Source organism: Arvicola amphibius, chromosome 1 (assembly GCF_903992535.2).
Source record: "Arvicola amphibius chromosome 1, mArvAmp1.2, whole genome shotgun sequence".
NCBI lineage: Eukaryota > Metazoa > Chordata > Mammalia > Rodentia > Cricetidae > Arvicola > Arvicola amphibius.
In genome coordinates, this window is record NC_052047.1 from 179,733,308 (window position 1) to 179,747,426 (window position 14,119).

Consider the following 14,119-nt stretch of genomic DNA (forward strand, 5'->3'; position numbering starts at 1 on the left):
GAAAAGAGGAAAGGAGAACTTGAGGAAACAGGAGGGTCGAGATGGGAAAATAACAGAGAGGGAGAACAAAGACAGAGGATTGTTGATTGAGGGAGCCATTATGGGGCTATCAAGAATCCTGGCACCAGAAAAATTCCCAGGAATCTAAGAGGATGACCCCAGCTAAGATCCTAAGTAATTGTGGAGAGGGAGCCTGAACTAGCCTTGTCCTGTAGTCAAGTTGAAGACTATCTTTAATGTCATCATAAAATCTTCATGTGCAACTAATGGAAGCAGATGCAGATTATAGCATAACAGTGGGCAGAGCTCCCAAAGATAAGTTGAAGAGAAGGAGCAGCAATTTTATGAACAAAGGCATCAAGACCATGATGGGGATATCCACTGAAATAACTTACCTGAGTTAATAGCAGCTCACCGACTCTGGCCTGACACCAAAGGTACCAGCAAAAGACCAAACTAGATCTTGTGAATGTGGGTGGCAGTTGTATGGCTGGGGCAGACTGTGGGGCTACTGGCAGTGAGACCAGGATTCATCCCTACTGCTTGTACTGGCATTTTGGTACCCACTCTTTTCGGAGGGATATCTTACTAAGCCTAGATATAGTGGGGAGGAACTTGGTCTGGTCTCAAAGCAATGTGCTAGACTTTGTTGGCTTCCCATGGGAACCCTTACCCTCTCTGAGGAATGGATAGGGAGTGGGGTAGGAGAAAGGTAGAGTGAGCTGAAGGACGGTAGGGAGCAGGAATTAGGATTGGTAGTTAAATGAGAAAAGACAGTTATTTAACTTAATTAATTAAAATTAAAAAAGAATGTTGAGGGTGTGAGAAATAACTATTTCTTCTCCAGGGAAAGGTTTACATATTGGTGTAGCAAATACCAAATATTTAGTCCCACAAACATACATAAAAATAACATTTAACAAAGTTATTGTGTGGTTTTTATATTTTTAGAAATACATATTATATACAAATATGGGTGTCACGATTATTAATGAAGAAAAAAGATACAAATTTGGAAGGCATCACTATGTTTCCAATGGGACTTTATATGTACCTATAATGAAGAATGGAATCATGTAAGTTGTGAACAGTACATGGAACTAAAGATCATCATGCAAAATGAAGTTCTCAAAACCTGAAAAGGCAAGTATTATGTTGTCCCACTCATATATATAACCTAAAACATGCAAATATAAATATGGTATATGTATAACATTTATAAAAAGGAAGCAGGTGTGATATTATTTTTAGTTGTCAACTTGACTACATCTAGAATTAAATTATATTCCAAAAATAGAGAGCATGAAAGTGAGAGATTTTTCCTAATTTAAAACAAAAAGATATTTTTATAATCTTTATATTGAGTCAGTAAGTTGCATGTCTTTAATCTGGATATTGAGACAGTAAGACACACTTTAATACCTGCCATACTTTTTGAAGTGTGTATGTGTGCAAATGATTATATCTACACATAAATACATATATGTGTGTGTTTATGAATTTAAACAAATATATATAATATAATTTCCATTATTCAGTTTGAGATATTACATAAATGTCCCTCGAGGGACATTGCCACCTATTCTATATTCATAATGCATTTCAACTGTACATTGAAGAGTTATATCGTTCTAGGCATAATTATGACCTGTTTAAAGATATAATGTGTGTCTAGTCCTCAATCAATATGATATTACCTAGATCCATCAATTTGTCTGCAAATTTCAAGCTGTCATTATAATTTTTTCTGCTGTGTAGTACTCCACTGTGTAAATGTACCATATTTTCCTTGTCCATTCTTTGGTAGGGTAGCATTTAGGCTTACCACTGAGTTTTAAAGAATAACTTAGGACATGGCAATAATCTGTAATATTTGTGGATCTATGGGACTTGACAAAACCTCAAGTAAAAATAACTTGTGCCTGGCAAGAAGCTTTTTATTTGCTATCCAATGCTAACTAATAGAGGTCTTGTTACCACAATTTTGAGCAACTCATTTGAACTCTTTTTATATATGCATATGATGTGGAAGATACATCTATACTTACTAAATTTGATAGAACTCTAAGCTGCTATACAGACTAATAGAAAAGAATTGTGTTCACCACAATGGTCCAGCTGTGAACCCTGTGGCAAAGAGTATGACAAGACTGGGGCCCAAATGCTATAATGACATGAATATAGTGGCAATTGCCAGCCAATTTCTGAGTGGACTTAAGTAAGATTCCACAAGATAGCACCCAAATCTGATGCCATTATCAGGGCCAAGAATCTTAGCTAGATATGTTATAGATGCTAGGGCAAAGTCAACCACACTTTAAAGGTATATAGTACTTAACTGAACCCTAGTGGTACATTTTGGTTTTTTTCTACAAACATTAAATGACAATTAACAAGACTCACACATATTAAAGATGCAGAGAATAAGAGACTGCAGAGTGCTCAGTACTGAGTGTGACTTTTTTTTTACACATCATCACATTCCTAGACTCAAGATTACTACAGAACTGGGGCCAGAGTGTTTTAAGCGGCAGAGATCATGGATAAATACAATGAATAAGTTCTTTCCAGACAAAATGGGTAACAGCATACATGAACTCAAACAGTTGAGACAGCAAACACAGCATATAGAAGTCCAAGCCAAACTGATATCAAGTATGTGTTTGATGGCATTGATCTCGATGCACCACCACTAGATGAAAAGGTACCTAGTGATTGAAAGCTGCCAGAAATAGGGGGATTGGTTTTCTTAAGAGTATGTCCACTATTAGGTGAAACATAACAAACCAAGAAGTATGTACTAGACTTGGTTGGTTAAAAAATAAGGACACAAAGTTGGTGGGTATGGAATGAAAGTTGAATCTATGAGGATTGGGCAGGGATGAATATAAACTAAATGCAATGTATAAAATTCATGGATGTAATAACATATTTTTAAAGGCTGTCACCTCTTTAAAAGGGAGTTATTGTTTGCACACTAGAGGAAAACACTGTATAAATCCTGATCACAGGGGAAAAATGGATGAACTGAGAAAGAAAAAAACATTTTTGCAGGTAGTAAATGATGCTGTTTTTAAAGAAATTTAGTGAGCTTGTTTTGTCCAAAATGTAGTGTGCTATTTGGGGAATTTTATAGTAATGAGAGGCAGATAGAAACTAGTGCTTACTGTGTTATAGATTGTGGAAATAGCCAAGAGTTTAAGTCACTAATGTTCTATGTATAACAAAAAGCAAATTGTTCTGAAATCCATGTAGCAAAAATTATGGCATTATTTACTAGATCCTTGCTTATTTCCATTGCCACTGAGTAAGTTCACTATTGAACCTTAGGACAAAGTCTTTAAGAATTGATTTTCTGTGCAGGGAACTCGGTGAGGCTCTGGTGGTAGACTCTCAAGTTCCACTCTACTTAAAATCTTCATCTCTAATTTTATCAGGGTTCTGAATCTGCACTGCCCAGGTTCTCATCCACAAATTGGAATAATTTTGCCTCAGTAAAGAGGTAAGTAAACTAAGTAAAACCCAAGTGCAAACAAATGAGAGAGTGGGAATTGACAGAACCACTTTAAGAATGACTAATAAAATGTGATGTTAGCAAGTATCAAGAAGATAGTTAGTTTCCCATACTGAAGAAGTTTATGAGATACTGCTTAATCATAACAAGCATGATAACTCCTTTTTTTTCTTTTTTTTTATTAAAAATTGCCATCTCCTCCCCTCCTCCTCCCCCTTCCCTCCCCTCCCCTCCACCCACACCCCCACTCCCTCCCTCTTGAGGCCAAACAGCCATCAGGGTTCTCTACACTATGTTGAGTCCAAGGTCCTCCCAACTCCCCCCAGGTCCAGGAAGGTGAGCAACCAAACTGACAAGGCTCACACAGAGCCCGTCCATGTCATAGAGACCAAGCCCATCGCCATTGTCCTTGGCTCCTCTGTCAGCCTCCACCATCAGCCACCCTCAGAGAGTCCGATTTGGTCGCATGTTCCATCAGACCCATTCCAAGTCCAGTTGGAATGGAACTGATGGAACAGGGGACCAAACCGGGCTCTCTGAATGTGGCTGACGGTGGAGTAGGACTGAGAAACCAAGGACAACGGCAATGAATGTGAACTCTACAGCATGGACGGGCTCACTGTGAGCCTTAACCTTCACCTGGCGATGGAAGGAGATAGAGACAGAGCCCCACATTGGAGCACCGGACTGAGCTCCCAAAGTTCTGATGAGGAGCGGATGGAGAGAGATCATGAGAAAGAAAGCATGATAACTTCTTAAGAGAGGGAGTGTTTGCTTGACCAATGTCAGTACCACTCAAATAATCAATGTTGTTCTGGTATACCATTCTCTTCAATAATTTCTCTACCCATTCACTTCTTCATACTTTGGTCCTTTTATAGTAATTTTTAAACTAATACCCATATTCTCTTATACCCCTGGAAGCTATCCATATTTAGCAAACACTCATTATTGTACAGCATTTCTTCATAATTCTTATCAATAGGAGAACAAAAAGAACACAGGTAGTAGCTCTAGGAGGAATTAAAACACTACCAGTTACACTTCTTCAAGTGCTTGTACATGGTTATTCTGTTCGTTATGCGGAGCCAGGATCAATTTGGACATGATGGGATATAGAGAAATCTAATACATGTGAACTGTGTGGAAAACAGAGGGAATACCTGAAGCCACAAGACAATCACATTGAATTCTCAGTTCTTCTAGCTATGAACTGTGAAACATTGGCAGACCTTCTGTTACACTGTCACAACAGAAAAAAGAAAACAGAATAACTTGGATTTTCCATTGTTGAGTTCCACAATGGTAAAAATCTATATAACTTTCTCTAAGTAACAACTTAGTGTTTTTCTTATTAAAATTTTTGGACTAATATAAGGTATTTTTGTCTTAGTTATTCTGTTCAAAGTAATGTTATGTACTTGTTAGGGTCAATTATTTAGAATATGTGTCTATAGTTTTAATTTAACAACAACCATTTTTAAAATCCCATCAAATATACATACAGTCCTGTGTGTGTGTGTGTGTATATATATATATATATATATATATATATATATATATATATATAGCCATGGGAGCAAGCACAAACAGAGATGCTATTTTGAAACCAAATGAGGAAAGAAAATAGTAAGACTTTATTAAATAAGCACATATCATAAAATACGCAAAATATCCATAAAATATATGTACCTACATGAACAATAAACTTAGAATGAATATACATGAGAGACTTTCTTTCATCTAAAAGTTAACACAAGTGATTATGTCTCCTAGAAATGTCAGCAGGTACACCCATAAAATCTTACTCAGACATCTGAGGGGCAATACAAATAGACAGGTTTACATGGATGGGAAAATCTAAGAGGATCTCAGCCTTAAACAAGCAAATACCAATAATTAGGTATAGTGACCGAGGGGAAATAGGATTCCACGAGGAAGAGAACAATGCTTAGTTATATAATTTGAAATGGCCAGTGCTGAAAACATGTTTACTATCAAGTTTATATATATTGAGTAGTCTGTATTTGTATCTTTAGGAATATACATATACATATATGTGATATTTTATGAATGTAAGCAATATGTACATATATATGTATAAAATAAGCATGAAAAACAAAACAGGTGGAGAGATGGCTCAGAGGTTAAAAGCACTGACTGCTCTTCCAGAGGTCCTGAGTTCAATTCCCAACAAATATATGGTGGCGCACAACCATCTGTAATGAGATCCTCTTTTCACCTGCAGACATACATGCTGGAAGAACACTGTATACATAATGAATGAATAAACACATCATTAAAAAAACAAGAAAACAAAAGAGGACACACAGTAGAAAGATAACAAGAAAATGCAAATATGGAAATTTTTGGCTGAAAAAAGGAAAATGTAAAATGACATAATTATAGTATTATTTTCAGAATAAAATACTTTTTAAAATTAATTATTTTCAAAGAAAGACATACATTAAAAATATCAAATACATTATTCATATTTATCACCAATATTAGGTCATAACTCTGTAAAATTAGGTCAAAAATCAATGAGAGGAACCCTGTAAAGGACAAACTTAAATAGCTGTTTAGTTTTTGTTATCACAGGGACAAAGTCTACTTGAAAGAGAGCTCAAACAGTGCCTAGTTGGTTACTCAATGATGCTCCAAAGTACAACAGGACAGTTCTATGGCCGCATTTTAAAAGCTCTGTACTACCTGATCACACTTGTGCCAGTGGGAAGGTGAACCATGGATCTAGTCATTGTCTTGGTGCTCATCCTGACATGTCTGCTTCTCTTCTCACACTGGAAACGGAGTTCTAAGAGAGGGCAGCTACCTCCTGGACCTACTCCTCTGCCGATTATTGGCAATATCCACCAGATAGATGTAAAAAATGTTCACCAAGCCTTTACCAATGTAAGTATACTTTATGCTTGTCTGGCACTTTGTAAAGAGAGCTATAAGTGATGGTGTTTTCAAAGAAACTCTAGTACTAGAGAAAATATTTTTAAACGGGTGTAAAGTGAAAAACAGTAAAGTTGTTTTTATGTTTTCTGAGACTTGCCTGTAGTGCTCGTGGATTGGGAGGATTAACATAGTAAAAATGGGAAATCTACCAAAAGCAATCTATAGATTCAATGCAGTTGGAATTAGTAATAAGCAAGATTTCAGGTTACAGAATATTTAGGACACTACATTTTATAATATAATTACAGAATTAAAAGTTTTATCTACTTTTTCAAATCCTCCTTTTATAAACATTTTCTATTATTTTACTGATGGTGAAGAGTAAGAGATTGCAGTGATAATTTGTTTTTAATCTAACAAATAAATTTTGCCTGAAGATCAGAGTGCAGAACTAATTTTAGGTATGTGCTAATTAAATGAGAACTAATTAAAGGTATGTTTAGTGGTGGCATATACCTTTAATTCCAGGACTTGGAAGAGAAAAGCAGACAGACCCCTGTGAGTTTAAAGCCACCCTAGGCTACACTATACTGGTCCAGTCTCAAAAAGAAATGGAGCCAGGTGGTAGCCACTCAAACCCTTAATTCCAGTACCAGAAAGGTAAAGAAGGGAAGTGATATGGTTGGGCAGAGAGAGGACACAAGGCGGGAGGAGACAAGAACTCAGATGTGCTCTGAGCAGGCCTTCTGAGGATACAGTCTGAACATTCAGTCTTAGGATTCAATCTGGAGATGCAGTTTGAGGATTTATAAAGACAGGATCACCTCTTTGGGATTTAGCATTCTGTAGAGGTAAAAGCCTCTCTAGTGACTGGCTGCACTGTTTCTCTGATCTCTCAGCTTTCACTCCCTAATATCTGACTCTAGGTGTTTATATTTAAGACCAATTGTAATTAGCATTACAATGAATATTTATTTAAATGAGTCATAATTGTAGAGATACATTGTTCTTGGATTATTCGTTCATGCCTTACTCTGTAGAATTAATTGGATCCTGATTTAAAGAAAAGCAATGGGCATAGCATCACACAGGAAAGGAAACCATAAACAGTGTGGCTTAGCTTATACTGTGGTTTCCCGATCTCCTTTGATTCCATACAAAGCCTATGCCTAGGACCAAAGATAGTGTATGATGAGAATATTTTTTCTACAGGTGCTGTATATTGTGGTGCAGCTTCTGTGACGCTTGCTCTGTACTTTTGTAACAATAGATGAGGACTGAATTTGAACACTTGTGGTGACCCAAGAGTTTAGATGTTTATCCTTCAACACAGGTTCTCTAATTTTCAACAGGAAGTATTTTGCACCTGCATCCCCAGCAGTTATATGACTGTTGATGTCTATTTTGGTATGTAGTTAGTGTGAGAATGATATGCATTATGCAAAAATGGATAAACATAGTGTGGATTTGAAGGCTCTACTCCATTGCATTAGAACCCAGGAAATGTGTGTGGAATTTTGACTTCAGGTACTTTGTGAAATAGGACAAAGTGACCTGATGAATATCGTAGTAAGGTGATTCCTTCTATTTAGTCTATAAATGATCTGGGATATTGCCTGTAACACAATAGGTCATCTATATGTAGCAATCATCATATTGAAAGATATATGCAAACTTCAAACTTAGTTTTTCTGCATAAAAATATTTTAACACAGTTCTGTTACTAATCTGAATAGGTAAACGACAGTGACATATTTCAAATATTTGTTTTTTCTATTATCATTCCAGTTCTCTAAAGTCTATGGCCCTGTGTTCACTTTGTATTTGGGCATGAAACCCACTGTGGTATTGCATGGCTATGAGACAATAAAAGAAGCTCTCATAGGTCATGGGGAGGAGTTTAGTGGAAGAGGAAGAGTCCCAATTTTTGATATGGTTTTAAAAGGCTTGGGTAAGTATGCATTGCTTCTGTGTATACTGGGTAGTATATATAGAGAGATGGAGGGTGGAAAGCAGAAGTTATGTTTGCTCTTCATGAATAAGTTTGGGACTCTACCTGCGACCAGTCTGTTTTTATCTATCTCTCAGACATACTCCCTGGTCTTCTATTCCAATTTCTTTAGGCGTTGCTTTTAGCAATGGAGATATGTGGAAAGAATCAAGGCACTTCTCACTCTTAACCCTGAGGAAACTGGGCATGGGGCAAAGGAGTATTGAGAACCGTATTCAAGAGGAAGCACAGTTCCTTGTAGAGGAGCTGAAGAAAACCAATGGTAAGTGCAGGTTGATAATTGGACTTTTACATCTTGTTCTATGTATGTCTGCATTAGTCAGTTTGTTCCCATTCTATTCAAAGCATTGTTTTCTAAAGAGATGTCATTGGTATTGGTCTCATGTTAATTTTCTATGGCATTATGGAGCCATGCATTCCCCTGATCAAAAATACTGTTTTCCTTTGCATATCATCTCACCAGATAACAATTTCCAATGGTAATAGTTACTACAAAATGTAAGAACCCTAGAAAAGACTGTATTAACTTTCTTTTCCTTACCTTTCTTTCCTTCTTTTTTCCTTTATTTCTTAAACAGCTATGGTCTAGACTGCTTCTTTGAAGTGTCTAAGGGTCCTTCTTGTATTATGTTTGTAGTTCTTGGTAACTGTGGTGTGATGTATAATTTATTTCTCATTTGAGTGTAGTAGAATTTTTTTATTAATGCATCTCTACTTTTTGCATGGTTTCAAAATATTGTTTTTTCTTCTTGCACAGCACTTAGTGTTTTGATTTATGATTAATAAAACATGATTCAACAGAAATATTCAAAATAAATATACACATGAAATTACTAAGATGATTAATTTTACTAAAGCAGTATGGTTTTGTTGGCACTCTAGCATTTCCCTGTGTGTCTTCAGTCTTGCATGTCATTTTCCCCTTTAGGTTTTTGTATTAGAAAAGCAATAGCTGGTACTTTGCTAATACTCTGGATGCCACTCGCCTGTTGCTTGTAAAGGAAGAATCTTATTATCTCTGTGCATTCCTTAGTGAATATTTTTAGCATTCTTTACAAATATAATAAAAGACTGGTTATCAAATTTTAAATATGAGTGGCATGCACACATATAATAACAATCTCAAAGTCTTACTTTCTATATGCTTTGCTTAAACACTTGGTATTTCTTAAAGTAATGTATTTTGTTAATTGTCTAGTAAAATATCAGTCAGGTCAAGGAATTTCTTATGCTCATTAGCCCAAGTTTGTTAAATCAAGTGCTCCTTATCTGAGTCTACATAAATTAGGATCAACTTTAATACAAAGAATATTGGTCTCTTGGTCACAGAAAATTCACCAATGAAAGGAATAAAAGGAAATAATAATTTTCTCCTGTCTTGTTATTCTTTTCTGTGTTGTCATAAAAATAATCCACCCATGTGTGTGATATCACTCGTAGTATGTTGAGTCCTCCCACAGCATCAGAAATGAAGGAAGAGCATGAAGAGCTAAGAACTCAGAGCATTTACTCACCCGAAATTTTTTCTTTTGTGCTAACTGTAGTTTGTGTCAACGTGACTAAAACTAATCAACACAGAACCTGATTACTCATTTTCTATACTTGTGAGGTTACATGATCTATGTAATATATACATTTTAATCATTTCTGTCATATACTATCTTGATATTTACTCTAAAGTAGCAATGAAAATATCCACAACTGTAAGTTTTGCTCTAATGTATTGGATGTGAAGTTTGGCCATGATAAATATTATTTTCTTTCCAGAAAACAGCATTGTTGAAACTGCACTGGATTCTGGGATGAGACCGTGGAGACAAGTTTCTAAGGACAATCATGAACTTTGTTTTAAGTCACACTGATTTTTTTCTCCTCCTTTTTCTTCCATTATCTCCACCAACCATTCACTTTTGCTTTTACCATACTTTCCCTACAGGTGTTAACATGAAATAATTCTTTTGTAAACAGCAAAAGTCACTGTTTTAATCATGAATATGTGAAAAGGGGAGTCTTCAGGAGTTTTCTTGTGATTTTTGCTTTACCTGTAATGGACTTTGGAAATATAGGCTCTCATATAATTTAGTTATGTAAATAGTTTGTGTCATAGTTAAAGTTGTTGCTTTTACACTTTCTTCCCATAGATCTCTGATGTTCCCTGTTTTTCTAATTTTCCTCCTAATTCTTTGATGTTTCTACATGATTCCGTATATTCCACATTACTAGCACAATGGATTATTATTTTTGATTTTGTTTTGTTTTTCAAGTTTGTTTATTGGAATAGGATTTCTCTGTGTAGAGCTGAATGGCCTGGAAGTAGATCTGTAGACAAGGCTGGCCTGGAACTCAGATCCACCCATGACTCACGGAATTGTCCTCTCCAGTTCTCCAGGATTAGGCACTACTGACTCAGATGGGAGCATTGCTGGGATTGGCCCATAGGCTTCTCAGCCCTGCACACACAAGCACAGAAACCCTGCCAATCCAGACAGATTTCAGGGACTCTTTTCCCTATCAATGATGAGCCCGAGGGCTTATATCTTTATTTGAGAAAAGAGGTGTTGAGTAGCCACTGGTACCTATTCTCAGAAAACATTTCACAGAAGCAAAAAGATTAAAATTTAGTGGTAAAAATGTTTTCACGTAAGTAAGCAAGAACTCTTGCAGTAAATTATGTCAGTCCTTATACTTCAGACCAAAAAAAAATGACAATGAAAGATCCATTCACCTGATTGTTAAAGCAACTGATAATGCCAGAATATCTGTCAATCACATTGTGTCAAACTCTTCTATTACAATGACTTACCCAATTTGATTGCCAAGGGTGGGGGCATAAGACTGGAATCAAAAGAGTTATAAACAACATGAATAATATTTCAAAGGCCTCTAGTAGTTCCACCTAAATATTTTTGTTGTAACCTTGGAGCACAGACCCATTTTGAATCAAAAATGACTACTACATTTTCAATGGAACCCAAGAAACAAATAAGCTGCAGAAACTCTTTGATGTATTCAAAAAGGTTTTTTTTCTCTGTTTTGAGTGTGAGAATCCTTATACAGTTCTGCATGTCAAACAAAAGGAACAAACAATAGGTAATTCTTATAATGTTTGTGGGTATCAAGGCTTGTTTCACAAACATCATAAAATCTGGATATAATTATCAAAAACTCAAGTTAGAATGGTGGCAGCAATGCAAAAAGTGAAAGAAAAATTTAAAAAAAGGCAAGGATTTGACATACCTTAAAGGAGATGTGTGATACAGACCTTTAAGTGGTACACATCTTCCCCGGATGGATGAAAATAGTCTCTAAAATGTATGTCTCAAAAGAACTTGCCAAAGTGATTTGTGTCCAAATAGAATTAGTTATAAAATGTATAAGTGGAGGAAGTATCTTCTCATGATAAAAGAATAGTTGAAGGTGAAAGTATTTAAGTGGTATATTCAAAAACTGTTAGTGTACCGAAGCTTAAAACGCTGATATCTGCCACGGATGAGTTGAGGATAATTGATGTTGATGACACATAAATGTATGAAAGCAACATAACTCACGAATGTGCTACTGGGAAACTTTTTCTATCATCAGCCAGAAGTGCACCGTGTATGTGCAAGAGCTGAAATCGTTTAATGTCATACTACAATTCATATCAAAATGCTGTTACTGTGAATGGTCTATGATTAAGCCCAACAAGATAGCTGGAGAGTCCTTACATATCACCGAGTAATGGAAGTTTGCTTATTTGATAAATGTTTTAGAACTCTAGTGTTGAATTCATAAGACCACATATATACAGCTACAAAAATAAATAATTGATATAGGTCATTCTTCAAACTTTGGACTCTGAATGGCCTATGCTGAAGTAATTGGCTAATTTTTAGGATGTTATACCATTTACAGTAAGATCCTTGAGCTTGGTAGATTGTACTGCTACAAAGTTTGCAAAATACAAACAAAAACTTTTTAGTGACCTTACCTATTAGGATACAGAGTGCTCTAAACGTTTTATCAGTATCCCTTCAGATGGGCAACTGGTAATTCCTGTCACTTTAAGAGACACAGATAATCAAATGACAGTATGACATCCTCACGAGAAGTGAAAATGGCCTGCTTATTTAATACAAAGTTTTCGGTCAGGGAGCTGTGACTTTTCAGTTGGTATATGGCCACCCCAAAGTAAGCTTGTAACTGTGTTCATTGCACATTGGATGATCCAGGAAATTATGAACCAATAAGTGTTCTTCATGTGTCCTGTGGTTGCTTTGTCCTCGGAGTAAAGCTTTGATGTGTGATTAAATATAAACTCTGATACTACTTCAAGAATTAAAAAAAAGTTTATTTACTCTCTAGCAGAAGTGAGTAGAGTTTTTCACATTTTAACCTCATAATAGAATTTCAATGTGTTTAGACATATTGTATGTTTTGTATGATATGCTCCCCATTTACACCATAGAATAACTTACATTTAATGTCTTTTATATTTATATATAATAGCCTTACTTCAGGTTTGGGTTACAATCTTGTCAAAATAATTGTTACTGAGTGCTGTGTACTCTATGACCCCTAATTATCTTATTTAAAGAGAAAACCATAGTCAGAATTGAATAAGTAAATAAATTTTTTTCTAAGATAATAGCATATACTTGAAGTTAAGCAGTCAGTAAAATAGATGTGAACTATTCTTATTTGTGAAGATTAACTGAGATATAAGGTTAATATAATTGTGTATTATTCACCAGGTAAATATATAGTGGTTAAGTATATTAAAAATTATAATACTGTTTAAAATGTTTAAATTACTTTAAGTAGTTAACAAAAGCAAAATTTCTTCTTCATATATTTTAGTAACATTTGGCATTTGTTTCCAACTCTTCAGGCTCACCCTATGATCCCACCTTCATCTTGGCCTGTGTTCCCTGCAATGTCATCTGTTCCATTATTTTCCAAAGTCGTTTTGAATATAAAGATCAGGTTTTTGTTAGCTTGATGGAAAAACTGAATGCAAACTCTAAGATTCTGAGCTCTCTCTGGGTGCAGGTAAAGCCAATATAATTTCCTTCTGAGAACATACTTATGGTCTTTCTTTCTTATAGCTCAAATTCAATATGGATCATGAAAGAAGGAGGTGACCAGCTGACAAGGGCTAATGTATTATGGAAATAATACTTGTAATGGAGGACTAAACCTATAACTGTACAAATAGCAAAAATTAGAGGCAGATGTCAAATGACTCAAGCCTGATCACTTCTTATCTATGAATCTTCCTGTTGACTACTAAGAATTATTTCTTAAAATACTGCATTCATTTCTATAAGTAAGAATGATCAGTCATTCACAGAATATTTTACTAATCAAATGCTGTATCTACTTTTCATTAAACACTTTCCGAGAATATTACTAGGGAGCTTTATTGCAGTATAGACAGAATATTCTCTCAATGGAGGAAGAATACTAAAGGTAAAGAAAGCTGTCAGTAAACACTGAGTATTTCAGTCATTTAATGGGTCATTTGGATTCTAGTTTATAGGGTGTCAGTTAAAAATGGAAAGATGTATGTTTTAATGCTGTGTGGACCATAAATATCCTCACAGAATTGTACTAGTATAAACTGGAATTTCTTGCTCTCTGGTACAAAATGATTGTGTGATCAAAGAGAAACCTCTAAAGTGGTGCAATTGATTTCACCACCCAACCAC

General features: G+C 35.5%; 2 protein-coding genes across 7 annotated transcripts in view; both read left to right on the plus strand.

Annotated features, from left to right (window-relative positions):
• LOC119808461 (cytochrome P450 2C26-like) overlaps positions 1–1,101 on the plus strand; it is a 37,019-nt gene extending 35,918 nt beyond the window's left edge. The window contains exon 9 of the mRNA XM_038321009.1: positions 952–1,101. Coding sequence (XP_038176937.1) covers positions 952–992 — 41 coding nt within the window. The 3' untranslated portion in view covers positions 993–1,101. The remainder of the gene's footprint in view (positions 1–951) is intronic.
• Positions 1,102–5,924: 4,823 nt separating this feature from the next.
• Positions 5,925–14,119, plus strand: part of LOC119808480 (cytochrome P450 2C26-like) — a 34,508-nt gene continuing 26,313 nt past the window's right edge. For 2 of the 6 annotated variants that reach the window (XM_042054648.1, XM_042054646.1), the window contains exons 1-4: positions 5,925–6,427; positions 8,207–8,369; positions 8,542–8,691; positions 13,300–13,460. In XM_042054648.1, the coding sequence (XP_041910582.1) occupies positions 6,260–6,427; positions 8,207–8,369; positions 8,542–8,691; positions 13,300–13,460 (642 nt within the window). In that variant the 5' untranslated portion in view covers positions 5,925–6,259. The remainder of the gene's footprint in view (positions 6,428–8,206; positions 8,370–8,541; positions 8,692–13,299; positions 13,461–14,119) is intronic. The other 4 variants (XR_006020757.1, XM_038321052.1, XM_038321043.1 and 1 more) reach the window with 3 other exon arrangements.